Genomic DNA, 27,959 nt, shown 5'->3' with positions numbered 1-27,959 from the left:
GAATTTTTTTTTTTAGATCAACCCAAAATTTGAAACAAAACTTGTTCAGATTTTTGCCTTTGATATTTTTGCAGTTGTAGAGTCGCCCAGGTTTTAAAAATATGTATTTTATACATTTCTTACATTTTCATAAACTCAAACTTCTATAACCGTTTCTGTTTAACTTTCTTAATTTATTTCACTTCTACAAACATCTGCCACATGTCTTATTTAAAACAAAGCCAATCTTACGTCTATATTCCAAAGCATTCTTGAATTACAAACATTTAAGTTCGAAATGTGCATTTTCATGTTAAGTATATTCAAAAATATACTTTAAATATACTTCAAAGTATATTTGAGGGGGGGGGGGGGGTGAGACGGAAAGGGTTAATAAGAGTGAGGGCGTTTCACACTTCCTCTCATAGAATCCTTCTTGTTTAATCAAACAACGTTTTTGTCTTTTGCTCATTTGGACCATATGGTTTAGCCATTTTTTGATCCAGTCGACTTATTTGCAAATGAGATTAAGAAGGTAAGAATGAAAAAAAGAAAAGGTTATTTCACATCTGATGGTTTTAGAAGGGAAAAAAGGGAAAAATCACACATTGCTCTTGACTGAATAACATTTGTAGCTTTAATAATGATTTATATGTATTTAATTTAGTCTTATTTTGAGGGAAAAGCCTCTACGGCATAAATAATTCTTTTATCATTAAATGACAAATTCAAGAAGTCAGAATATGTTGTGTATTACATTATTTTTTGTAATATGTTGTGTATTGCAGTGTTTATTTTTAATTAGAGATGGACATGATTTGTAATATGTTGTGAATTACATGTTTTGTATAATGTTGTGTATTGCATTGTTTATTTTTGATTAGAGATGAAAATGTTTTAATCCTGTTTCATCAGCTTGAGGTTATAAATTAATGTTCATTATTGTGGGTGGTGGCTGTCAAACATTGATATATAAATGAAGATTTGATCAGAAAACATGTAATACTGCATCATTTACATTTTTCAGTTCCTCATTTTGATTTGATTTGGACTTGTTCACCCTTGAAACAAATGTATTTATGTTCAGGGGTGAAATTATAGAACCACATCTAAAACTGAATAAGCTTTGTAGCCCGATGTTTTCATATATGAAAAAGAAAATTGCAATCGAAAAGACTTGACATAGAAATATGTTCTGCAGATCCTAAAGAATAATATCTACAATATCTATCACACCCTTCTACCAAACAAGCAACACCAAAGGAACAACGTTGAAAGGACAATTTCAAGGTAATGTCATCACTAAATTAGACAAATTTGAAAAGTCACCTAAAAGTGTGTTTTCTTAATGACAAGACTTTGTGTCTGAGTTAACATAAAGTGATTTTAGTATGTATTATATTTTAACAGAATACTTCAGGTGTCAGTTTCAGTCAGTGTCATCATGAGCGATTATAAACCAAACACAAATTCAATAAAAGTAAACTAATTAGCAATATAACCCAAGTAAAGCATGTATGAATCAAATGAAATTAATGAGCGTCCACAAAATGGCAGATGATCCAAACTCAATATCTTCACAAACCAGGGCCCGGTTCCTTAGAAAGCTTCTTAACACGCTGCCTCTTACGTTCAACGTTACAAAGGCACTGTTCCAAGTGAAGGAGCTGAATTAGTTGGCATCGATTGCTCAGAAATCGATTTTCCACTTCACGCGAAGGTGCATTACAGCGTTAAGAAAGACAACACGTTCTATGCAAATGAAACATTCCTCAAATTATTCTAGTAACATTTATTTTAAAATAGTTTAAGTTATCAGTAAAATATAGACTATTAATTAAATTATAGGTAGACGAACCTGGTATCCCTCGCTAATCAGCCACCCTCCTTATCCCGTTGTGCCTCTTCTTGACATGGGTTTAACGACTTCTAAAAATTATGTAATACAATTTTTTGAATTCCAATCAGAATTGATTGGAAAGCAGCTGCAGTTACATCTGGTTAATGTGGTATTGATTAACTTAAAAGCTCCATTGATTATCAGTTGTCTTGGGATGCGAATTTTTTAAATATAGCATTTTTTAAATATACAAAAAATGTATATCATGAACATACACATAGAAATCACATGACTTGTGTGTATATTGTTTAGTTGTTGTGCCAATCATACTGTAAAAACAGGAAACATTGAGGAGACAGCTTGTACATGTCTCAGCGTTGTACACAATCCCCAGTAAAGCCTGTTTTATGCTTCTGTGTCGAATCGACGGCGTACCCCCGCAGACCCCTATCCGTCGACGCGAACCCCTCTCCGACCCCTCCGCCGTAGCTCGACGTGCACCTCCAAAAATTTGTAACTACGCGTCGAGGCGACGCAGACAGCAAAGGCTTTGATTGGTCAGATTATACATCAATTCAGGAGTGTAACTTTTCCGATTCCCCTCCCGCTATTAGCGCTATTTTTAACATTTGCACCTGCACCCTCGTTCTGATAATTATAATGCTCTTATAAATAAAGTAAATAAAGAATTAAACGAAAAATAAACTGTTTTTTTTTTATTTCATTGTTAATGTCTATATTCTTTTCTTTCTTTTTTGCTCGCAATAAACTTCAATCAATCAATAAATCGACGTTTGTTTTGAAACACAGTTTGTTGTTTATTTTCAATACAATGTTCACGGTTACATCATTGATAATACAGTACTAACCAAGTCTGCCACGGGACACATTATATCCTGCCATAGCACAGTTCCATGTGGAGACTGAAAAAAAATCATTCAAGTCATTTCGAACAGGTATCGTTATGGCAGCTCGGGTGGACCCTTTATTTTACTGTCTATGGGTGGAACGGGCCCTGGACATCCGTGTTGATTCTGTGGGGATAAAGTTTGTGTCGTCTCGTTATTCAAAGTCGATTAGCTCCGTGTATCCGCAAGTTTCCTACGCCCCATGAGGCCTTGCGTCAAAAGTGGGCGCGACTTCCGGTTGGAAGTATACAAAGCGCGATTTGACATGCTTGACACTCATTCATTCAACAGTTGACAGTCATTCAAGTTATAGCGATCCAAACTAGCTAACGATGTGGGAACACAACCTCAACGGAATTAAAAAGGGTGAAATAACAGTACCTTTACCCTCCGCAGTAGTTGATTGGGAGTATTATAATAACATTATTAATAATCAATACTCATCAAGGCATGGTGACAGACAATTGTGCGAGCTGGCAAACAATTAAAATAAAAAATACACACTTAGTCATTGTGCTTTGGTCGGAGTTTATTCAAAATTATAAATGAATGTGCTGCTTGAACACATTAACTGGCACATTTGGTATTCTGTCAACACAGGCTTTGATCCTGAGTTTAGCTGTAACATCAGTAGCGAACAGCCAATCACATGCTGAGAGAGTTTATAGAATATTAAGAATTTAAACAAATGTACACAGGAAGATTCGTCGTCTTTTGGGAGGTGATGGAAACTACAGTCGTTGGCAGGATCAGAGACGGGCTCTGCAGGATCACTCTGATTTCGTTTTCAGCTTATGTTCAAAACAATCACGTTTAAGGCACTGAATTAGTTTAGTCCGGTTTAAGGCACTGAATTAGTTTAGTCCGGTTATACATACAACCATGAACAGCACATGTTGTCCCTGAGCTCCGTAACGACATCTCTCATAAAGATTTGCGTCTTTAAATAGTAAAATAATTCTCCGAAAAACAGCTAGCCTCTTCGCTAACTAACACACAAAACACCATTGGAATGCTATTTCCGCCGCCTCACCGGAAGTTTCACCCACTTTATTTTTTACAGGAGCGCCCCTCGGAAACTTGTGGATATGTCTATGGATTAGCTCCAGCTGACAGCTGCAAAAACAACATTCTCTCTCTTTCGCTCGCGGCGCACGGAACCAAAGAGATTCGCGAACCCCCCTAGCGTTCTGGCGGCGAAATGCACCGCGATGCACCACAACCTCACGGAGAAGCATAAAACGGCCACGACGCCGTAGTGGTGACGACGTAGCTACGCCGTGGAGTTGACGCAGAAGCATAATGAGGCCTTAACTGTGAGGGTGCTGGTGTGGTGAAGCAATGTGATTTTATAGGCACATTTTATGGATAATTGCTTTAGTGCCTGGTTACAAATCAGACAAAATCACTTTCTTATTTAGTATGTATACAGACGTTTGAACTAACTTATAATGACCTGTTGTGGAAATGATTCTCTGTTATTCGAAAAGATAGGAGGAAGAAGACAAGTGGAAACCTTTTCAAAAGTCAAAGTATCAAAAGTTTATTTTCTTGCAAGAAAACAAATCCAATCTTTTGGAGTTCAACATACAGAACAGTGTCTACATGTGAAGGCGAAGGCTAGTCCTTCTCATCATCCTTATATACCTGAAAACCCAGGAAACCATGCAGGCTATGTCTGGTTTTGCTACCGATTGTCTCCTACACCATCTAGCAAGGAAACATGTTTGCGCTGCTCTTGACTATTCTTGTAGACCGTATATTTAATTTGGACAGCACAATGACGTTTGTGTTAAGTTTCCTATGTCCAAGTACAGCTTGACTTCACACCTCAATTTATCTCTTGGTTGCAAGTTCTGTTCGACCTCACACCTTTCTGCTCAATTTATCTCTTGGTTGCAAGTTCTGTTCGACCTCACACCTTTCTGCTCAATTTATCTCTTGGTTGCAAGTTCTGTTCGACCTCACACCTTTCTGCTCAATTTATCTCTTGGGTGCAAGTTCTGTTCGACCTCAAACCTTTCTGCTTTATCTTTTGTTTGATCAAAACCCTGCACAAATATAACTCCCACTTGAGATACAATGAGCTATTAAAATGTTTCCATGCTGCTTGCTTCTTTTAAACACAGAACAATATGTCCTCACACTAAGCTTACATTACTTATGCATTTCTAACAGTTTAGTTATACCTTAAGCTTACTCTAACTTATGCATTTCTAACAGCTTGTTATATATTTAACAATGTCCTTTGGATTACATGAACATCTTCCTTTAAATGCTTATGAGTATATGTTAGATGATATGAATATTTCCCTTTAAATGCTCATGAATACATCTTCTCCAACGTTAGTAAAAGTTACACACACATCTATCACATCTTAATGAAATAAAAGAAAACATATAAATGTAAATGCAAAATTAGCCATTACACCATTCATGTCTTTTAACTTGTATGCTTCATATATTAGTAACCAAAGCTATAGAGTGTGAAATAAAACTTCTTATTTTTAGTTTGCTAACAAATACAAAAAAACAAAAACAAAAAAAAAGCTGTGTTAAACCTGTATAATTTTGTGAAATACAGTGATCTAATTTTTGGGTCACTGCCCAGCACTAGTTACTGGTATGGTCCGTCATCTTAGTTCAGCTGTATCTCCTTATTAACTTTATTTGTACCACTACTCACAGCAACAGTCAATGATCTACAGTCAGACATGTTTTCAGCATGACTTATACCAAAGTATCACATCACTTCTCTACTTAAATTAACATATAATTAAAATAAACTTTTTCACTCAGAATCACAACTTAACCCAAAATGTATCCACAGCAACTGTTTTTGATTCTACCTAAAGGCAAACCCCGGACCATGATGAAACCTCTGCTTGTTCCTTTGCTTTTACAAGGTATAGCATTTATTGTTTTGTTTCTCTCCTTCATAAAGTAGGTGCAACTGATATACATCATGAAAATCTGTCACTGTGTCTTCACTTCTGAAGATTTCTGTTGCCTTTTCTAATGCTGCTTCTTGGTAATTTCACTAGATCTGATGGTTGCACAGAAAAAGTATAGTAGAGCTTTAGTATTTACATGAAATCAGAAATGGAATCCTTAACCATTCATAATTTAAATTAAATTTAGATTGATTATAAGACTACAATTACTTTTTGACATTCAATATATATTTTCCATTACTTATGTGATTGAAAGCCCTAAATACTTAAAGCAGCAGTCCATAGCTCTTTTGGGGTTAAAAATGATCCAAAATACTTATTTGAGAAAATACATAACCAGCCAGTGTTCAAAACTATCTGCTTGCCGTAGCTCGATTCAAAGAGGTAAGCTTGTAATACTGTTATTAATTACAGTAGTACTGGTGGATTTCCACGGGAGGTTCGAGCATGTCTTTGCGTCATTACGTCACATCTGTACACATAAAGACGAGTCTCGGCTTGTAGGCTATATTGAATCATTACGCCACATCTGTACACTTAAAAAAGAGTCTCGGCTAGACTATATTGAGTCATTACGTCACATCTGTACACATAAAGAAGAGTCTCGGCTAGTAGACTATATTGAGTCATTACGTCACATCTGTACACATAAAGAAGAGTCTCAGCTAGTAGACTATATTGAGTCATTACGTCACATCTGTACACATAAAGAAGAGTCTCAGCTAGTAGACTATATTGAATCATTACGCCACATCTGTACACATAAAGAAGAGTCTCGGCTAGTAGACTATATTGAGTCATTACGTCACATCTGTACACATAAAGAAGAGTCTCAGCTAGTAGACTATATTGAATCATTACGCCACATCTGTACACTTAAAAAAGAGTCTCAGCTAGTAGACTATATTGAGTCATTACGCATGAGTCATTAGGCTGCAACTGACCTATGCGAAAACAAGGATACATATCGGAAGGACATGATGTAGTCACGCAATGCGGATGTTATTAACATTAACAATTTGAGAACAAAGTATAATTTGCACAGTTTTGTGTGATATGATAAGCGATTGTTAGATTTAATCATCGTGATTTACTCCAATGTCAGAACCAGAAGTGGATGTAACTTACTTGTTCAGATGACATTTTCATTTGCTTCTTATCTTGAGTAAAGTTGATAATTCCTCGAATAAATGCAATTATAGATTTCGAACAGAGATAGCGACAAAGAGGAAGAATGGCGGACTGCAGCTTTAATGTTTTTGAAAACATATATATATATATATATATATATATATATATATATGTTACATTTCAGCCATTAATTTTCTCCAAAATTCACATGTTGTCCCACAGGTGTCCTGCTATATTATACTTTAGCATGGCAAGTGAAAATGCCAAAAGAAATCCGTGGCCTCCAAGGTTCCTGTCTGGTTATACCATGTCATTTCTCTTACACATGGTATCCACCCACAGACCCACATAGAATTGTGTGGTATCAGTGGGTCTCTAAAGGTTATCCTTTAGTTTATGATCCACGGTATCCATATGATGTCATTGAAAAATTTAGAGGAAAAACTGATTTATATGGAACAAGGGATTGGGATTGCAGTCTGCTGATCAAAAACCTGAAACATTCCCACCATGGAGAAAAAATATATGCATGGATTGACCCTGAAAATGTTGGATGGCGCACCTACCCATTTTATGATGTCACTTCTACAATTCTTGTTGAGGGTATGTAAATATTCTTGGAATAATATACTTTCACTGTATTCTGTTCTAATCAATTGCATAGCTTGAACTAAGGCTTAACAGATAGCACACAATTTCAGAAAAGAACTCCAGAAAGCAGTCTTCATAACTTTAGTGACTTTACTGCTCATTGTTCTTCTCAATTCTTTTTTGTAAATCTACAAATAATAAGAAAAAAAATATGTATGAATGTTATGTTCACAATAGGGCAGGGATAATCAACTCTTTTTTTAAACGATTAATCTAGCGATTATTTTTTCGATTATTTTTATTTTTGGGGGGAATTTTGGGGGATTTTTATTTTTTGGGGACTTGTTACCACTATCGCATCTAGTGTGGTTATAACAAGAATAGCAATAATATCGATCTAATAATTCTTAAACAGAGGGATTTCCAGGGCCAACAAAATATTCTGTTCTCATGACCAATTGCGTAGCTTGAGCAAAGGCTTAACAGAAAGTGTATACTTTCAGAAAATAACTCAAGAGTGCAGTCTTCGTAACTTCAGTGACTTTACTTGTGATTGTTATTTTCAATTATTTTTTTTTATTTTTGTAAAACTACAAACATGAAGAAAAATTATGAACATTGTTCACATTTACATTTAAAAGTAATATACATATCGAGAAAATTATATTCACTAGAGAGGTATGGTACCTGACTTCGTCATACTCTTATTCTTGTCGGAATATGAGTCTGAAACTGCTCCGTAGGGTTTTGATTATGAGGCGTGTCTTTATCAAACCAGGGGGAAAAAAACAATGCACTCAATTGGGTAGTCGGTAAACCTACAACATCAGAGCAACGGAGTAAGTCAAATACTTTGCATATAGAATTACTTATTTTAGAAGTAAAATAACGAGTGTTGCTTCTTTTACTTACTTCTCCATGAGTGCCACCAAAGGAGAAACCACAACGACCACAGGCTTTCTATACGTCCCATCTTCTTAGCGACCGTCAGAGCCAGCTGATAAGTTACACTTTTGCCGAATCATGTAGGAAGGACGGCAAAAATATATTTCCGATCGACAAATGCCTTGATTGCAGTTCTCTGTTTGTCTATTAAAATTAATGCGCTGTCGATTTATTTCACATCAGACGCGACAGCGGAATCTATACATCTCAATTCTTCAGCTGCAGTCATCTTTGAGGGAAACCAGTTAAGCGCTCTTTGATAACGTGATTATTACGTCCTTGCAGATCACCTGTCCATCATCGTATAAAGCCCGCCCTGCCAATTTGATTGGCCCAAACGTTTCTTGCCTGATCATAATTACTCCTCAGTGGATCGAGTCCAGACCGAACTTCCCGACCAAAAAATGTTGTTGGCGGAGTTCGGGCTGGCATCCAGGCTAATATGGCACGTTACCAATAACGCGAATCGAGTGTGTTCACTACAAAATAATAATAGTACATACTGTACAATAATCTTGATCTAATAATTCTTAAACACTTTAAATCACTGTTTAGTTTAAAATATAGCACATAGATATATTTATAAGGTTTAAACAGTGTAATCAATAGTCGATAGGAACTGCATGCATGTTCTTCTTGACTGCGTTCACTGAGACAGATTGTAAACTGCATAAACATAGTGTCCAATGGGAGGTGAAAAAGAAACACATCTAGAAATAAGCAATAGCACACATCGTAATATTTGTGATTGTCCAACTCAAATACAGTGTGGTCAATAACAATAGACACAATAAACTGCTTCGAATTGACTTTCTACTTATTAGTTTCCCAGATAGCAAACTGACATTGAATCAACGTGGAAATATGACATCGAAACAACGTTGATCTGACATTGTTTTGCTCATCGAATTAACGTTGAACCAACGTCAGACGCGTCATTCTTTCAAAACTAACGGAAAATCAACTTGAAATCAACGCGTTGTTTCAACGTTATGAAAGCAAACCAATTTTCGATTTCATTTAGCTTTGAAGAATGCCGCGTCTGGCGTTGATTCAACGTTAATTCGATGAGCAAATCAACGTTGTTTCAATGTCATGAGAGACGTCGTTTCCACGTTGATTCAATGTCAGTTTGCTGTCTGGGTTATTTGTTGAAGTGACATTTCAAAAATATTGTCAAACATAGTCAAGCATTGTGAAACATGTTCATATGCTGATATGATGAACCGCGATCTTTATTTTGCTGATACGACCAGAGAAGAACTGACTTGAGATGGGTTCGTTAAAAATAATTTAAAGAGTGAAAGGTGAAGGTAGTTCACTAAGTCCTAGAACAATTCATTTACAGGTTGCAGATTTAATGAAATTCAGACATCTGTAAGTGTCAAAATACCATGCAGCCACAGCCACTGTCTGGTTAACAAAGTTATTTGATTTACTTGTTCTGCTGATTTGTCCTAACTTGTCAGATTTTGCATTAAAACAATAGGTGGCACAATTTGACAGCGAACAATGCTACCCATCTGATTGTGTTATCTACCCCCCTCCCTAAACCTACCCTTAAACATTGCAGATATTTTTAAAATAAATATGAAATATTGATGTGCTTATGTGCAGTAAGCCCTGAACAATCTGACGGGTAGGATTAAATGTCAGGACAGTAATAATCCTAATGTTCCTGTGAATTATAGCAAGTCCACAGCCGCCGAGCATCAGTATTTATGGAGGTGAAAGGATGGGTGACGCCATCACAGTAGCATGTTCAACTTTCCACACGTGTCCATACAGCAAACCAGACATCATTCTGATTGCTATAGAAGGAACTGCAACAATAAACCTTGCCTTGCCAAAAATAAACGACGAGTATATTGAAGACGGCCTGTGGAAAATCACTCTGACCCGCGAAGGCATCATAAAAGCAGAAGGCTTGACTATCGGGTGTTCTGTAAGGTATTATGGTGGCAAAACAGTGACTGCTTCAAGAAACAAAAGTGCCAAATGTGAGTAAACCCAAATATGAACTGTGTATTTAAAATGCCACAGTTGGAGCTATTACAAGATTTTACTTCAATTTTAGGTGTTGCTGATAAAATAACGATTGAGCCTGGACTGGCTGATGTTACAGAGGGCGTCGCAAAAAACTTCATTTGTTCGGTCTATCACTCCTGCAAGAGAGAGACTACAACCATCACATGGAACTATAAAAACATGCAGATCTCAACGCAGAGCAAAACACTCTCTGGTTCAAATCGGGTCACCTATTCCAACATAACCTTTCTGGGTTCAAAAGATGAACATGGGAAGAAACTGACATGCACTGCCAAATTTTCTGGAGGAGTCACTGCAGAAACCTCTGTTGTTTTACGTGTACAGCGTAAGTAATTTGTTAGCATAATGTATGACTTGAATAGAATATTTATCATTCAAAATTTGCCTTGTTATAATGTGTACATTCTAAATTGTGGTTAATTAGAACACATTATTTTTTATTTATTTATTTTTTGTTAACTTAAACGTCGGTAGATGGCGATCCCGGGCCGTCATACAACTGATGCTTTACCTTTAACGTCAGTTAGGTGACGGGTTAGGTTTAGGGTTAAGTTTAGGTCTGGGGTAGAGTTAGGATCCCATAACCTCATCTACCGACGTTTAAGGGGGCCCTAAAAAGGCGAATATTGACGTATGGTCAAAAGACGTCCCAAAACGTCAGTTATATGACGTCTTGGGATGAGACCGGGTTGTAAGGACACTCGGTGTCCAGGACCGCGATTGTTATTTTCAAAAGTTATTTTTAACGGACGGAACCAGATTGGCCGACCTATAGCCGCCTACAAGCTCACTCAATGCATGGATGATCTGACAGGATTAACGTACGTTACCTCGATTGAGTGGCCTGACTTCTACATCTACCTTATAGAGAAACCGATCGTAAAGAGAAACCGAGGGCATATAAATCTTTAGATGCCTATATGGTCCTGTACAAGACTTGTGTGTACGATCCGCAGTTCTGCCGAGCCAGCGCCGAGACCACGACAATGTAAAAAGTGACATTACAGTGCGATTTTAATCATGTGAATATTTTCTAGAAATAAAAGTTCCAGATACAGCATATTCATTTTTCATCAATTCTTGCACCAAACAACACAACAAGATGACATTTAATAATAGTAACAATTATCAAAGCTCCTTATTATGTAGCCGAATCTGTGCTGTTTTGCATTGGCTGCCTGCAGTTTTCACTTTGTTTTGCCTCCAGCTAGCGCCGTGACGTAACTGTGACGTCGGCGCAAAAGGGGTCTATTTGACAACTATATTTCGAAATGAAACAGAAATAAGCAGCATTTTGTCTGAGAAATAATAAAATAGACACTTTTTCATTTATAATTTGTCTTAAATCTCGTTCGTTAAAAAAATCGTGAGAAAATCATATCGTGAAACCGGTATCGTGAATCGTAACGTTACATCCCTACTTTCAATTGATGCAGTAATACTACAATAAATCAGTTATTTGTGGCTTCAAATGAATATAAGAATTTGTTTTTAAAAAATGACCCAACACATGTCATAAACATCTTGTGAAAGATCAAACTTTTAATTGGGTTGATATAATCCCCCACTGTAGTACATGCAGTATCTTGCAATTGACCTTGCTTGAGTCAAGACATGCAGACATTAATATTCAGCAGAACAATGGTAACAATTCAATTTGATTTATTATTTATTGTAACAATAATAATTTTATTTGCTGTCTTTGTTGTCCTACTGACACAAGACAGAAAAGGGCAAATAAAGCAAATAATTTGTAAAACAAAGCAATTGCTTAATTTATTCATGATGCAATTCATTCTGGGAGTCATTGATTATGTGCAGCTACAGTTGAGAGTAAATCTAAAGTAAATTATCAGGTAATCTCTATAGTTCTTTTTTAGTTACTCTTGTGTAAGTGAACTAAGCATTTGTCAGTACAACTAATACTATTTCTCTTTACGTTTTTTATTTTTTTATTTTTTGCGGCAGTTATTAGCATGCAGCGGCTAATCAATAGGAAGTCTCACACACTCAAAGAAAATAGTTTACTTCTGTATTGCAAAATAAGGTTTAAAGAAATATATTGATTGAAAATTTTAAAGAGAACTTTATTGAAAAAAGTTTGAAAAATTGCTTAAAGGGTTAGTTCACCCAAAAATGAAAATTCTGTCAGTATTTACTCACCCTCATGTTGTTCCAAACCTCTATGTGTTTATTTCAATCAAACAGATCTCATTCCCCATTGACTACCATAGGAAAAAAATCCATACTATGGTAGTCAATGGGGAATGAGATCTGTTTGATTAAAACATTCTTCCAATATCTTCCTTTGTGTTCAGCAGAACAAATAAACACATAGAGGTTTGGAACAACATGAGGGTGAGTAAATACTGACAGAATTTTCATTTTTGGGTGAACTAACCCTTTAATCAACTACTCAGCCATTTATGTTGTCCAAATTGTGTCCCACAGGTGTTATGCAGTATAAAGAATTTGGATGGGAAGTGAATATGCCGAAAGACATTCACGGCCTCCAGGGTTCCTGTCTGGTTATACCATGTTCTTTCTCTTACACATCAAACCCACCCAAAGACCCACGTAGAGTTGTGTGGTATCAGTGGGTCTCTAAAGGTTATCCTTTAGTTTATGATTCTCTGCATGAAGATGATGTTATTGAGAAGTTTAGAGGAAAAACTGATTTATATGGAAGCACAAGTGGGGATTGCAGTCTGCTGATCAAAAAACTGGAACCATCCCATCATGGAGAGATACTATACACAAGGATTGACCCTAAAAATGTAGCATGGGACACCTATAAATTTTACGATGTCACCTCCACAATTCTTGTTGATGGTATGTAAATATTTTTGCAATAATATTCTTTCACTGTAATATCGGTAATTGTCCAACTGTAGTATTGTGTGGACAATAACTATAGATACAATAAAATTCTTTACCCAAAATGACAAACTAATGGCAAGAGTACTTAATTATTTTTATTTGCATTATTTTTCAAAGTTCTAGCATCATTTGCATTTTTTGTTGTTGTTTCTAATGCAAAGAAATTCAGACATTTCCAAGTGTATGATGTATTATTTATAATGTTTCTGTAAATTATAGCAAATCCGCAACAGCCAAGCATCAGTATTCACGGAGGTGACAAGACAGGTGAAGGCATCACTATAGTATGTTCGACTTTCCACACATGTCCATTCAGAAAACCAGACATCATTCTGACTGGTACTGAAGGAACGAACCAAATAAATGACGAGCATATTAAAGACGGCCTGTGGAAAATCACTCTGACACGCATAGGCTTCGTAAAATCAGAAAGCTTGACTATTAAGTGTTCTGTAACATATTATGATGGCAAAACAGTGACAGCTACAGAGGTCAAAAGTGCACAATGTAAGTGAAAAATAAAGTGTCATTTCATTTTAAATTTCACATTTGGACCCATTTCAAGATTTCACTTAAATTTCAGGTGTTCCTGATAAAATGACAATTGAGCCTGAACTGGCTGAGGTCACAGAGGGCGTTGCAAAGAACTTCACTTGTTCGGTCTATCACTCCTGCCAGAGAGAGACTCCAACCATCACATGGAACTATGAGAACATGCAGATCTCAATGTGGAGCAAAACACTCTCTGGTTTAGATCGGGTCACCAATTCCAACATAACCTTTCTGGGTGCAAAAGAAGAACATGGGAAGAAACTGATTTGCACAGCAACATTTTCTGGAGAAAACACTGAAACCTCTGTTGTTTTACATGTACAACGTGAGTAATATGTTAGTCTTCTCTATGTGTCTCCTTATTTTAGTGGAATCTCATCTATTTTGGCTAGAATTTTTTGATAAATTTCTATTTTTGAAAATGTAGTGTAGGTAATCACACCTCTCATAACACAATTTTATTATTATCACATACATCAAAAATTAAAACGTGTCAGAAATAAAAACCACAGAAGTTGGAAATAGCTCTCCTCAACACTGAAACAAGGGTCGGGCCTGATCTTATGTGCCGCCTGCCACCTGTCAAGAGACAGAGGAAGAAAGTAAAAGGAAAAACCAACAGAGTTCACTAACCTTTAATAACCATTACAGTGCCAACCTTCTAAAACAAACCACAATGACTCGAGTTTCAGTGCAGCTTCAAAAGGCTTTAAACGACACCAAACAATAAATAATAAAAAAATAACGGTCTTATCTAGCGAAGCACAAATGCTCGCCTTGCTCTCTATGATGAGGGTTCGTGACTCACCTGTTCAAACTCGTTCATCAAAATGAACAAATCTTTTTTTGTGTCATGACTCGAATGGGTTTGGGACACCGAGAACCTTCTCAGACAATGGGGTGTCTCAACTTCATTAACATACAGACCACAGCTGTTGCAACAAGAGCAACTTTAATTACATTAAAGGAGAACTCCGGCAAACAATGAACCTTTGGTCTAATAAAACATCGGTACCTAGTCAACCGTTCTCTGAGATTTGTTTTCATGATAATCGAATGTAAAGCGTTTTATCTCTAAAAACTGTTTAGCGTATAATGCTAGTATTTGGGGGCATTGACAGAAGTGAACTGTCTTCATAAAGTATCTTCTTATTAAACGGTCTGTACTCTTACAAAGTTCTCAATGCTTCGTTTTGCATGTAGGGACCCTCATTATGTTACTGTGTTAGTGTGGGGCTATTTTGAGCCTTGTTAGTGGTATTAACTAGCGATTTATTTTTACTTACTACTCAATGCCCCCATTACTAGCATTATATGCTGTTTTTAGAGATAAAACTCTTTACATTCGATTATCATGAAAACAAAACTCAGAGAACGATTGACTAGGTACCGATGTTTTATTAGACCAAAGGTTCATTGTTCGCTGGAGTTTTCCTTTAAGACCAGGATAAAAGCTTTGAGATTTTTGAGATGTTCTGGGTTCATTCTGACGCTGGTGAACCCAAGGTGCTTCGTGCTAAACTTAATTTTTGAGATCTTCAACATCCATTTTTTTTTCTTACACATTGCATTTTTGAAATTTTTAATGACATAATGAACTGCAAATGGTTGTGTAAATGGTCTTCTCTTAAAGACACTTGTCAAACCATTTAAATTACCAAACAGTTAACATTGAGCCTTGTTAATGCAATTCACTTAATTGCGTAATTTAAATTCCAAGCCTAAGGCTCAAATGTGAATGTTCACTAACGCCACAATCTTCTACCCTTGATTCTCCTACAGAGTATCAGAAACCAGTGGATCCAATCCTGAAAGAAAGTATGTGTTCTTATTCTGTAGCTACTCTCATATTTATATTATTGCACTGCACCATATTTGGGTTTTCAAATAATAGCCTACTGATTAATCTATGTGTCATTTAAGCTCATTTCCAATATGAGGCTGATGTGATACCCAAGATCACTGCGTTGCCTCGTTCCTGTGTGGTAATACCCTGCAGTTTCAAGATGGAAGAAGAATATGCCACTCGACTTCGCGTTCTTTGGGTCACCAAAAAAGGGGGCTATATGTTCCACACTGACTCACATGAGGTCTTAGACAACTTCAAAGGCCGCACAAGGCTCCTGGGAAACCCGGATGAGCAGAACTGCACTGTGGAGATGGATAAAGTGCAAACTCACGACAACGGCCCATTCTGCTTCAGAGCAGAAAAAGAAAACGAGAAATACGGTTTCAACAACAGTTGTGTGTTCATTATAATGCGGGGTGAGGAACTACTCATGATTGGTTATAAAAATGCTTTTAAAGATGCATCACATGTCATAATATAACATCTTTGTGTTTCTTGCTGAAAAGCTTCTCCTGACAAACCTGTGATGTCATCCCTCCCTGAAGACATCGATCCCGGGACACGCGTCACCGTCAGTTGCTCAGTCAACCACACGTGCTCCTCTCACCCTCCCAAAATCAGCTGGAGCGTCCCAACAGCCCGAGAAACTATCAGCCACAATCCCATGGGCGGAGGCGTCTGGGAAACCGTGTCCACTGTGACCTTCATTCCAACTGGATATGAAGAGAGAGATGAAATTGTCTGCAGTGCCAACTTTTGGGGTGGTAAAACACAGAACAAAACTTCCATCCTGAGTGTTAAGAGTGAGTATCGACTTTACAGTTACATCCAAGATGATTTGGAGGATCTCTGATTTTATACATCTTAATGAGATCGGCTTATGCATTGGTCAATGTTTCAATATGACTTTTCAAAAGGAAACAACTTCATGATGTGTAAGAGATGTGACTTTCCTTTCAGAAATTGAAGTTAAAGAGAATCAACTGGAGACTTTCGGGTTTTATGCCATTGCTCCATCACTTGTGTTCATCCTCATTTGTGTACTTGCTGGAGTCTGCATTTACAAAAGACGGCACAGGTAACTTTTTTCCTCATTCTTCATAATTTCTGTATTTACATTTGAGGTCTTTATCTCAAACTAGATGCCAAACAGAAAGTGAGGCTGCAACTTAAAAATGCTTTAAGGAAGTTAAACAAAAATTTAGGCCCTATCATACACCACGCAATATTTGTTTCTGTTATTTAAAGTGCACGTTAATAATGCGCCCCTATAGGCGGGTCCACAACGTGCATACTTATTACACACAGTGGCCCTCATTTATCAAAAGTGCGTACACTGAATTTCCAGTGTACACCTGGCGTGAGTGTGTGGAGGTGGGGCTAATTTGCACATTCATAGACCCGCGCATACTAAATGAGGCAAGGGTGTAGAGTTACATTAAAGCTACACTGTAAAAAATAATCCTGTAAAAAAACTGTAAACTACTGGCAGCTGTGGTTGCCAGCATTATACCGTAAAAATACTGTGTGTTACTGTTTTTTAAATTAACAGCTAAATACCGTATATTCATCTACAGTACAAAACTTGAATTTAAAGCAGCGCTCAGTAAGACTGGAAACTTCTTTGCTGTTTTCTCGCAGGTTTCTCTCTCGAGCTCCCCCTACAGTTTCGGAGTATATATACATGAGAAAACTGTCGTAAACTCGTTGTCAACTCCCCCTCCCATCTCGTTCAGGCAGGCCATGTGAATTTGTTTTCAGAGAAGCCGGCGAACAAACGGATTTTGTCCCCACCACTTTTGAAACATCTCGCGGCACAGATGTACCAATGCAAATAAAACATCTCCAGTTAACAGCATTCGTTTCATTTGTTTGTTAAATAACAGGCGATCTAGCACTGAAATGTGTTGGCTTCTCTCAGAAACGCGCTTCAATCCGTTGCGGAGATTCTTTCCGGTGAAATCACAAATAAAAATGCACACAAACGTGTCCCTTTTTCTCATGGTTTCTAATTCCTCTCTCGTATATTTTCCCCCACTCATCAAAACATATAAAACCACTAATAAACATTATATCAATTCAACCACTGATAAACATTATTGGTTTTGATGAGGGGGAAATAAAAACTATTCGAGTGCGGAACCTCTGGCCGGACCATCACTGTATTGTGCTCATTTTTATTTATGTGCATCAGGAAGCTATGGACATCGTCGTTCAAAATATTACCTACTCGAAAGAGAAAAAAGAATGAATGCGTTACCCAGCACTTTTGAAAATGCCCTTCCGAATGCGTCTCTGTCCCCAGCACATTTCAAACCAAACTGACGCCCGAGCCATCCACTGCGGTATGATTCTCAGAACAATATTATTCAAATGTTGAGATAGTGTATATTTTTATTGTGTTACCAAACGTTATCAGTAACATTATGGTTAAAAATCAATAATACTATAAGAAATATTTCCGCTATTTATTTATTTTTAGTTTAGCCTACAGCTATAGCTACTTTGATTATGCATTATCAAAATACATGTTACGTTACATTCATCATTTTTCTGGTGATCCGAGTTGTCTATCGTAACGATTGACCAAAGAAAGTCAAACACGTTTAATTTGTTTATTACAAGTTTGTTTATTTTATTATTGAAGCTTGAGACCGGTGGTACTGGTGGTCTGGGGTGCCTCGGAGTTGATAACACTTGCCAACGCTTGTAGCTAAAAAGGAAAAAGAAAATGTATCAATCTTTTATCAACATATCATTTATAGACAAGGTCAAAATAGCACAGATGGAGTTGCATGTGTGAAGTTGCAATGCAATTTCTCGTGTACTTATAGTTCTGTTTGTGTAAATGTGGGTAAATAAATATAAAAAAGTTGCATTATTAGCTAGCAGCTCTCGTGTCGGTTTATGCATTATCAAGTCAGCAGCACAGTATAACGTTACTAATTCTGAGGCTGACGACAAGCTAAACTAATGCATAATTTGTAGAATTTCATATCGATTTATAGGCGATCTGAGAAACACAAATAAACCCTGATAGAGGAACGGACAAAACACTTACAGAAAACAAGCAAGTTTGTTTGCTAATGAAAATGCTAACATCTAAGTTACAGTATCTAACGTACTAGTAAGCCGGTAACAGACAGCGAGCATAATATAATAATAAGAAAAAACAGACAATAGCAAACATCCCGACTCCCGAGGTCACAATTACAAGAAATACAAACATTAAACACAGTTTATTATAAAGATACTTACAAGTGCAACAGCAAGAAGGCCAGGTCAGCATCGGTTTTACAGGCTTCGCTTTCTTTCAGTTCTCTCTATTCTGAAAAAGCCGGTCCGTTTCTCTTCTTTGTTTCTCTGATAAACACTTCCGAGCTGTCTTCTTCTTCTTTTACATCAGCCATCACGAAAACTTGAAGAATTCAATATCTAGCGTTACCTTTTTCTTATAGCTAGCCGGCTCCTGGATGGCCGGGGGCGTGTACGCATGCGTGTGCGCGTATAGTGCCGTAAAGCAATTCGTTACCTCGCGAGACCTGAAATCTCACGATACTTCCTAACACTGAGGCCGGCGAGCCGCCGGCCCAAAGTTGCAAGGGTGGTTTTGCGGCTCACAGGCACCAGGGGGGTGCGAGATGATCACCATTCAACACGAAATCAGTAATATTAACATTACAATGACTCCAAAGCTGTTCAGTTAAGGTAAAAAAAGTTACTTAGTTCTGCTTTAACAGCTCTATGCTCGAACACAAAAACAGTAACACACCGTATAGTTACGGTATGATGCTGGCAACCACAGCTGCCAGTAGTTTACCGTTTTTTTACTGGATTATTTTTTACAGTGATGAAGAATTTGATTTTTTTTTAAAGGGAAACAGTTTAAATTTCTGTTTACAGGGGGACTTTAAGAATTGCTTTTTCCACTTTTTTGAAAACTGGGCCTAAACTGATAAAACTCTTTAATGACAAATGGGTGTCTTTGGATTCATTAGGACATACTGAGAAAATTTAATTATGGATCTGTTTTTATCAGACAGCATTGCCAGCCTCTCATTTTACATTGTCATTATTAATTGTAGACAACCGTGTCAAGATATTCAAGGGTCACAAACACGATCTGAACATAGGTATGTTTATTTCATCAAATTTAACTGATTCATGTCAAAACCTTTAATTAGATAATAAAGTGATCATTTTAACCCTGTTCTCTGACTTAGGAGATCAGTTTGGAACAGATTCTCAAGGTTGGAGTTTTTTTTTTACTGAACCTACATTTGTGTCTTTGTATTTGTTCCTGAAACTAATTCTTTTTTTTTTCTTTTTTCTTTTTTTTAGTCATTTTAATATGCCTGATGGTAGAGCAGCTTGGACTAACAGGGGAAACAGGGGTGATATCAGGCAAGTACAAAACAAAAAGGTAAAAAAAAAAAAAAAAAAGGTGTGTCCAATGCACTAAACTTGTGCAATCTACAGGTACAATGGAAATACTCCTGAAAGACCACCGAAGCCTGAACAAAGGCAGGTTGAAATATAATTATAATATTAAAATAAAAATAGGCATAAACTATGCACAAATTATGTTTGTAATTAACTTATACCAGCAATCTGCAGGTACACTGGAAATGCTCCTGAAAGGCCACCGAAGCCTGAACAAAGGCAGGTTGAAAATATAATATTAAAATAAAAATAGGCATGAACTATGCACAAATTATGTTTGTAATTATACCATTTAAACATCACTTTATTATATTTAAATGTCACATCTCTCAACAGACGATCAATCTGGAGCCGACTTTCTAGGTAATTACATTTTCTGTGTCATGCATTTCATTTTTAAATAATAAAACCTTCCAATTTGATAACTTTGTTCTCTTTTTTAGACACCAATCACCCAGAAACAATGCAAATCTGAGAGCAGAATACAAGTTCGTTTTTTTTTTCTTAAAAAGAAGAATTCAGAACAAACAAAAAAAAACATCCATTTTAGATTTTACACTATACAAATAAATAACACCAAACTTGTCTTTGTATATTAAAAATAGCAATGCATATTAAAATGTATTTATATTAAAAAAAATATTTTAAGAAAAATGTGAATTATTTTAATATTCCTCTCTATACAAATGGCCAACACGGCATCACTGATGAACCTTCTCTCTTGACAGGGCAAACAACACATATACAGAGTCAGGAAACAAGCCTTTCTCCAAACCTCATATTCCATCACCTAAGAGGTACAGTGCATTTGAACCACATACGGGTCCATCAAGGTCTAAATTCATTATATTCATCATACACAGCAACATAATGCTGTTGAATGCAGTCTATAATCAAAGTGTCAAAAGTCCCCATGCCACTTCAAGATTCCTGAGTTTGGTTCATTGTTTGTTATAATGAAAAACGAACTGCATAATTTGTGGTATAGCTGCTGTTTTATCATTATGAATATTTATTTAAATAACAATGTTTATATTTCAGAAGCACTGTATGTGTCCCTCTCCATCGTCATATGACAGATGATTTAAATAAATAATAAACAAACAGTCAATTATAGTTTTATCATTACGTAGGTTAACACTTGCAAATTGCAATGCAAACATTATTGTGATTTTTAAAATCTTTTTTTTTTCACCGTTAATTGCAGTGGGCCAAAATCCTACAGTGTGAGTATACATTTATCACTTAATTTCCTCTTTTACAACATGGAAAACCTTCAATTTCTGTGATGTCAAATGATTTCTGAAAAATATGCTGAAATATGACTGAGCTCTCTGTTTCTTTAAATTTTCCTTTAAGGGTCATGATTATAACGCTGCTTGCACCAACCTATATGGAAATGTCTGATGAAAATGAAACATTATCAGGGCTGTTTGGAGTTTGAGCTGTTCAATTTCTATGTCCTGTCCTTCTGCTCAACATTGTTTTATAAACGACAACGTGAAATGGATATGGAATATATATATATATATATATATCACAATTTTTTTTTTTTTTTGCGTGAATGTTACAGTATGCTTATATTACCTGTCTTTAAAATAAATAAAAATGAGTTTGGCTTGAGTGTTCACAGTTTTTTGTTTGTTTGTTAAAAATTGCTTGCTTTGATTATCTAAAAAGATATATTTTTGCTTTTTAAGTATTTTTTTTTTTTAAAGTGAAGACATCCAAGCAATTACAACGTAGTCTTTCTGACTCCAACCTTAAACCTTCATTTACTTAATGAATTTAAAATTTTTATGATGCTTTACTTACCCAATCCACTCGTTTGACCAGGGGACTAAAACCGATATAAAACGGGAAATGATTTGTTGCATTTAAGCAAAAAAACAAAAAAAAACAGACGACTAATCGTCTATTTTGAAGCCACTTTCACTTCTCAGTTTGTTAGTTTCTTGTGGTTCAGGCAACAGCTGAAAACATCATAAGATTGTCAAAAAGTAAAAAAAAAAAAGTAAAAAAAAAAACCTACAATATAACTTTCACACTAGTGAAGGTCCCTTAAATACATGAATGATAATGATACTGAATACTCTAACATGGATGAAATCAACATGTATGGAAACATCTGATGATAACAAAGATCCCTTTCGTTGTCACTCAGAGTTCCGTCGGATGACGACAAATGGGGTTTGGCTTAGAAAGCCTATCGACTTTGAGTATTACAAAACGAGACAATGACAAAGAAATGCTGTGGGTCTGCTGAATTTGCATGGCGCAACTCCGCCCCACCTTGTGGGTATAAAAGGAGAATGCTGGCAACATGGTGATATGTTTTCGAAGTTTTCCTCACTCCTGGAAACCTATTCTCTGACTATCTTCAAGAATCTTCGAGATGAGCAGTTTTCAGTCAGTGTTGGTGTGATGGCAAGTTCCAGCGAGTTTCATATTCCTGCCTGCTGAACTGAACAGCGTATGATTTTCTCCCTGGGCTCTGAGCACTGCTACAAGCTTTTCTCTCACAAAAAGAGGGTGTATGCGGCACATCTTTCTAAAGACGCATCTTTCTAAAGACGATCTGCCCGTGTATTTTTGACTGCGATGTTGTGATAGATTCAGCTGATGGGCGCGAGCACTGTTTTGACATGTTTAGCTTTGATCGCGTTCAGACAGTGTGTCACGTTCTCCCAGCGGGAACGTGACCATTGCAATGTAACGGTCGACGCTCATCATCCATACCTAGATCCATTTTTTTCTATGTGAGATAATACTTCGGCTGGTGGCCAGGGTGACCTGAGACGGCAGGTCTGGAACTAAACCGAAGAAAAATCCTCGGCCCACATTGCAACCCATGTGGTCCCGAGTGAGTTTGCGGGCCCATGGCTTCATTCGGTCCCCCAGCTGATGAAATCATATTTATTGCCGCATCACAAGTAGGGTTGCAAAGGAGCAGAACATTTCTGGTAAATTTCCATGGGAAGTTAAGCTTGGGAATTTTGGAAATATTCCATATTAGAAACTTTCCATAGGAATAATGGGGATTAATTGTAATGGAATCGATCATTGTATCATATCCAGGCAAAAATATAACGGGACAGGACCCCAGCGCCTATGGCATATCAATCGCCTTGAGTTGCTGGCAGTACGTCTTGCTCTGCACCGCTTCCGGGCGTTGCTCAAGGGTCAGCATTCTAGTCCGATTAGACAATACCGCCACTGTAGCATACATCAACCATCAAGGTGGTCAAAGCATTTCCCCCAATATGCATTTACCCCAGTGAGCCGCCTTGCGCAGACCCTGTGCAAAGTCAGGGAGGGCGAGGAGCAGGTCATTTTGGGTTGTGCCGCACTGGCCCACCTGGTTCTCAGAACTCGTACTCCTCGCGACAGCACCTCCCTGGCCAATTCCTCTGAGGAAGGACCTCCTTTTTCAGGGACATGGCACCCTATGACACCCTCCCCTCGTCCCGGTCTTTGGAACCTCCACATTGGCTCCTGGATGGGACGTGGCAGGTTTGAGTACCTGACCACCAGCGGTGGTGGCTACCACCACTTCTGCTAGAGCGTCGTCCATGAGACATGCCTACGCGTTGAAGTGGAACCTCTGCGTCAACTGGTGCTCTTCTCACCGAGACGACCCCGGAGATGTTCGATTGCAATCAGTGGAGCTTAAGTTGCATTGGTTGCATTGGCCTCCATCAAGAGGTTAGGGACCTGCACGCCTTCTCCTTTGACGTAGCATGCCTGGAATTCAGGCCAGCTAACTCTCACGTATTCCTGAGACCCCTGACTGGATATGTGCCCAAGGTTCCTACCACTCCATTCCAGAACCAGGTGGTGAATCTGGAAGCGCTGCCCCTGGAGGAGGCAGACCCAGCCTTGGCACTGCACTGTACAGTACGTGTTCTCCGAACCTAAGAAGGCAGAATGCAGTGTTTCAGGACCTCAGACCAGCTCTTTGTCTGTTATGGTGGGAAGCTGGAGGGAAAGGCACTCTCCAAGCAAAGGCTGTCTCACTGGATAGTGGACGCCATTGCTTGGCATACCAACAGCAAGGTCGACCGTCCCCCCTTGGTGTGACTGCCCTCTTGGCACCATGCTAACAGACATCTGCAGAGCTGCAGGCTGGGTGACACTGAATAGATTTGCCAGATTCTACAATCTCCGAGTGGAACCAGTGTTTCTCCCATGTACTCGCTTCAACCAGCCGGTACTAGGACCCACTCAGGTGTCTTTACTTGCACTACCCATTCCACTCCACGAACTGGATACATGCGATATCTCCTCAGGTGAACCTCACAAACACCCCAGTGTTTCTCCATATGCATCCCTCCTGGTCATAAGTATATTCTCTAAGTGGGACGTGTGCAGAAGGACAGAATGGGGCATGTTCAAAAGGATAGAAGATAAGCTTGCTTGGACCAAGAGCACAACAGAGTGGTTGTAGTTGTACAGAGTAGTTGTTTTTGAAATGACATGTGTTTATGTCTGGGTATACATGGATAAGAGGTGTTAGGATATGGGGAACTGAAAACTATGTACGTACAAGGGGCCTTAAGTTAAGAAAAAACACAAGCTCTTGTACGAAGATAAGAAGGGGAGGGGTACATTTTTGGAGGATGTTCTTTTGTATATAAACTGTGTAAGATGAGAAGACTATTGCCCTTCTCATAGCAGACTCTAAACTGCCTTTCTTGCAAGAAATAAATACTTATAGTTATTCAATATCTTCATTTGGTCTTCAATTGTTATTTGAGATCTAGGAAAAGATTTTCCACGACACTACACAAGGGGTTTTCAACATCACTGTCAGAGGGTTCTGGCTATTGTTAGAATTTGTAGGCCTACTATTCCTACCCCAAAACAACTCAGAGAGGTGTTTATTATAAATCAAAAAGAAGAAAATAACCAAAAAGTGGGAACTAATGCCTGGTTCAGATTACACGATTTTAGCCCGATTTTGGCACGATCCCTTTGACGTAGGGTGTTGTGGGGATTCGTAAATGACAACGGCCGTCTGGACGCAAGATTCGATCATATCATCTCGTATAGTGTGTCATAGAGGGCGACAGCCTACGTCACGTTAAAAACTAGATTAGTCTGCGATGCTTCACGACATCACGACAAAAAGACTAGCATGTTTAATTTTTTAACGGTCATCCACGACGGTTCCGTCACATGTATGAAGTTGACCAATAGGAGCACAAGCTTTTCCGTATACAACTTTCAAAAAAGACAAAACGAAAGAGAGACGATGGCGCTAATGTTAAAACTAGAAGTAAAAATATTTAAGAAAACAATATTTTACCTCAAGTTCTCTTTGGAGGATTGACAGCCCACACTGTTCTCTTCGAGCAGGGTTCTCAAGTCTCACGCAATGGCCGTGAGACACACGCAATTCAACCAGTTCACACACTCACACACCACACCGTGGATTTCTCAGGCTGAAAAGTCAATGCAGAGCAATCCAGGAAGTCACTCGCTACGAGTTTCACCTTCTCGATGACACCACGCGCGCCGTTACACATGGTATGTGATGACTGGTCAGAAAGTAGCGTGTAGTCTGACATGTGTCTTGTCCACGACACGACAAGATTTTAGGAGCCAAAATCGCATAATCTGACACAGTGACTATCGTAACAGACAAAAAAAAACAAAAAAAAAAAACTTGTAATCTGAACCAGGCATAAGGAGTAGGCAATACACTGTCAGAAAAAAAGGTACAAAATCTGTCACTGGGGCGGTACCTTTTCAAAAAGGTACACTTTTGTACCTAAAGGGTGCATATTGGTACCATAATTGTACAAATATGTACCATGAAGGTACCAATATGCACACTTTAGGTACAAAAGTGTACCATAAATGTTCCAATATGCACCCTTTAGGTACAAAAGTGTACTTTTTGAAAAGGTACCGCCCCAGTGACAGCTTTGGTACCTTTTTTTCTGAGAGTGTAGATATATAACTGATTTTTAACGGACTACAAAACAAAATGCATTCTCAGTGAAAACTACATTACCAAGACAAAGAAATCCCATAAATGCTCAAGACAAGTATACTACAAAGGTCTTCAACCCTGCTCCTATGGACCCCTCAAACACTCCTGAACTAACTAATCATCAAGCTCTTCAGGGTAGCTTGAAAGTCTCTGGCAGGCATTCTGAAGCAGGTTGGAAATAAACTTTGCAGGATAGGTGGTCTCCACGAGCATCCATTGGCTTTTGCATTATTGCAAAAAATAAGCTCTGTGACCAAGAAAGGTTTATAATTCTTACGGGATTGTTGAACGCCACTGTTGTGAATTTTGAAGGCTAAATACAATCAGTAGAAGTAAAAACCTAAATAGGCTTTAAAGGGGTGGTTTACTGCTTTTTGTCTTTGCATGATTGTGTTTATGGGGTGCAATATAACATGTATTCGTGGTTTTTCTTTTTTTTAAAGTCTTATTTTTCATAAATTTCACCTGTAAGTCACGTTCTCCTCTGTCCTCTGAACGACTGGTTGACTTCCTGAGTCGAAACCCTGAGTCGAGTGTTGTGAATGGCTAAACTGTAGCTCACGTGTAGGTGCTCCAGTCCAATGGAGAGCCACTCTGGTCCAATGTACAGTAAATAATGGTGTCGATACTGCAGTATCGGTATGAGCCAGATTCAGACCCAGAAAGCAGCGATGAAGAGAGTCAAGCAGAACCTCCCTAAACACGGCTCTTAAAAAACGTTTCTGAATGGTAATTTTTTTAAGTTTATATACGTTTGTTTTACACTGACTTGCTACTAACGTTATATACACAAACTGAGCCAACATTGGTTTACGTTCTTGATCAAATCGAAAATAACGTCATAATACATTTAAAACATTAGTACTTATACAAAATTCAGGTCCATAAAGCCAGCGCTGGCATTTGATTAAACTAAAACACAAGGCTACATCTGAAATTATACATGATGATTAAAGGCCATTGCACACTGAGCACGAAATATTCGTATGCGTATTTTCGTGTTCGTCAGCTTAAAAATTCGTCACGCATAGAAACCTTGCACACTGAGTCAGTTGCGTATTTCTTAAACCTTTGCGGGAAAAAACGCAAAAATACCAAATGGATTCGTCAAGCAGTGAGGATGATTGTTGCCCTCTCTTATTGAAAAGGGAAGAAAGAGAAAATATTACGTCCATCCAATCCTGAAATTGCGCTGAGAGGAGAGTTCATTATCAAGGAGTTGCGAATTTATCCTGAGCGATTCAAAATTTACCTCAGAATGTCAGTGGGACAGTTCGATGCTTTGCTAGCGATTCAGGAGCCACATATTAAAAACAAGACCACCAATTTCCGTGAACCAATCGATTCTGAACGGAGACTGGCAGTGTGTCTGAAATGGACCAGGTATGGACACACACACACACGGACAAACACACACCCGCGCGCGGCCCGTTGGAAGCGCTGGGCAGACAGAACAGCTAGGCTGTTATTGTGTATATTGTGCCCAAATAATATTAGTTATCGAATAGGCTGCTCAATCACACCTTATTCGATCCTAAATTTCAATCTGATTGAAAGGGGAGGTTTATTAATTTCATAATCCAATATAGAGAAGAGAACATAAACACTTGATCGAATTGAAAACCGAAACTGAATGCACGGCGCATATGTGCAATGATTTGAGGACGAGCTCCCCCCGGCCCTGAATTGTCAAAAGACCTCTCAAAATGCTGGCTCTGGATGCGAAAAACGCAGAAAATCGAACCCGATCCGATTAATTTTATGACGGACGAAAGTTTCGGAGGCGGTGTGCAAGCGTGACTGACATAACGTGAGGTCGAATTTTTTTTTTAACGTGCGA

At 37.9% G+C, this 27,959-nt stretch overlaps 1 protein-coding gene and 1 long non-coding RNA gene across 7 annotated transcripts; one reads left to right on the top strand and one right to left on the bottom strand.

The window, feature by feature from the left end:
- Positions 1-425: 425 nt before the first annotated feature.
- On the top strand, positions 426-24,642 carry LOC120478480 (uncharacterized). 5 transcript variants are annotated; one of them, XM_089121025.1, is made up of 23 exons: positions 435-514; positions 1,181-1,269; positions 5,583-5,633; positions 7,035-7,415; positions 10,040-10,348; positions 10,426-10,722; positions 12,849-13,229; positions 13,497-13,784; positions 13,861-14,154; positions 15,612-15,647; positions 15,753-16,094; positions 16,185-16,481; positions 16,639-16,756; positions 19,764-19,811; positions 19,902-19,928; positions 20,020-20,082; positions 20,158-20,202; positions 20,296-20,340; positions 20,458-20,484; positions 20,565-20,609; positions 20,850-20,918; positions 21,329-21,347; positions 21,481-21,739. In XM_089121025.1, the coding sequence occupies exons 3-23, from the start codon at positions 5,597-5,599 to the stop codon at positions 21,526-21,528; spliced, it is 3,216 nt and encodes a 1,071-aa protein (XP_088977151.1). In that variant the 5' UTR covers positions 435-514; positions 1,181-1,269; positions 5,583-5,596; the 3' UTR covers positions 21,529-21,739. The 5 variants fall into 5 exon arrangements, with proteins under 5 accessions (XP_088977152.1, XP_088977151.1, XP_088977150.1 ...); XM_089121024.1 differs by having other exon boundaries at positions 5,558-5,633; XM_089121026.1 differs by lacking the exon at positions 1,181-1,269 and having other exon boundaries at positions 426-514; positions 5,558-5,633.
- On the bottom strand, positions 14,273-22,289 carry LOC148973330 (uncharacterized). Of its 2 annotated transcripts, none has more exons than XR_016146828.1 (3): positions 21,937-22,289; positions 15,915-16,732; positions 14,273-14,408 (listed from the first exon to the last, which is right to left on the bottom strand). It is a non-coding gene; the product is annotated as an uncharacterized LOC148973330 (long non-coding RNA). The 2 variants fall into 2 exon arrangements; XR_016146829.1 differs by lacking the exon at positions 14,273-14,408 and having other exon boundaries at positions 15,904-15,980; positions 16,200-16,732.
- Positions 24,643-27,959: the final 3,317 nt, after the last annotated feature.

Source organism: Pimephales promelas, chromosome 16, assembly GCF_988280905.1.
Source record: "Pimephales promelas chromosome 16, fPimPro1.hap1.1, whole genome shotgun sequence".
Classification (NCBI taxonomy): domain Eukaryota; kingdom Metazoa; phylum Chordata; class Actinopteri; order Cypriniformes; family Leuciscidae; genus Pimephales; species Pimephales promelas.
Note: the sequence above shows the minus strand (reverse complement) of the source record. Positions and strands in the feature narration are given on the sequence as shown.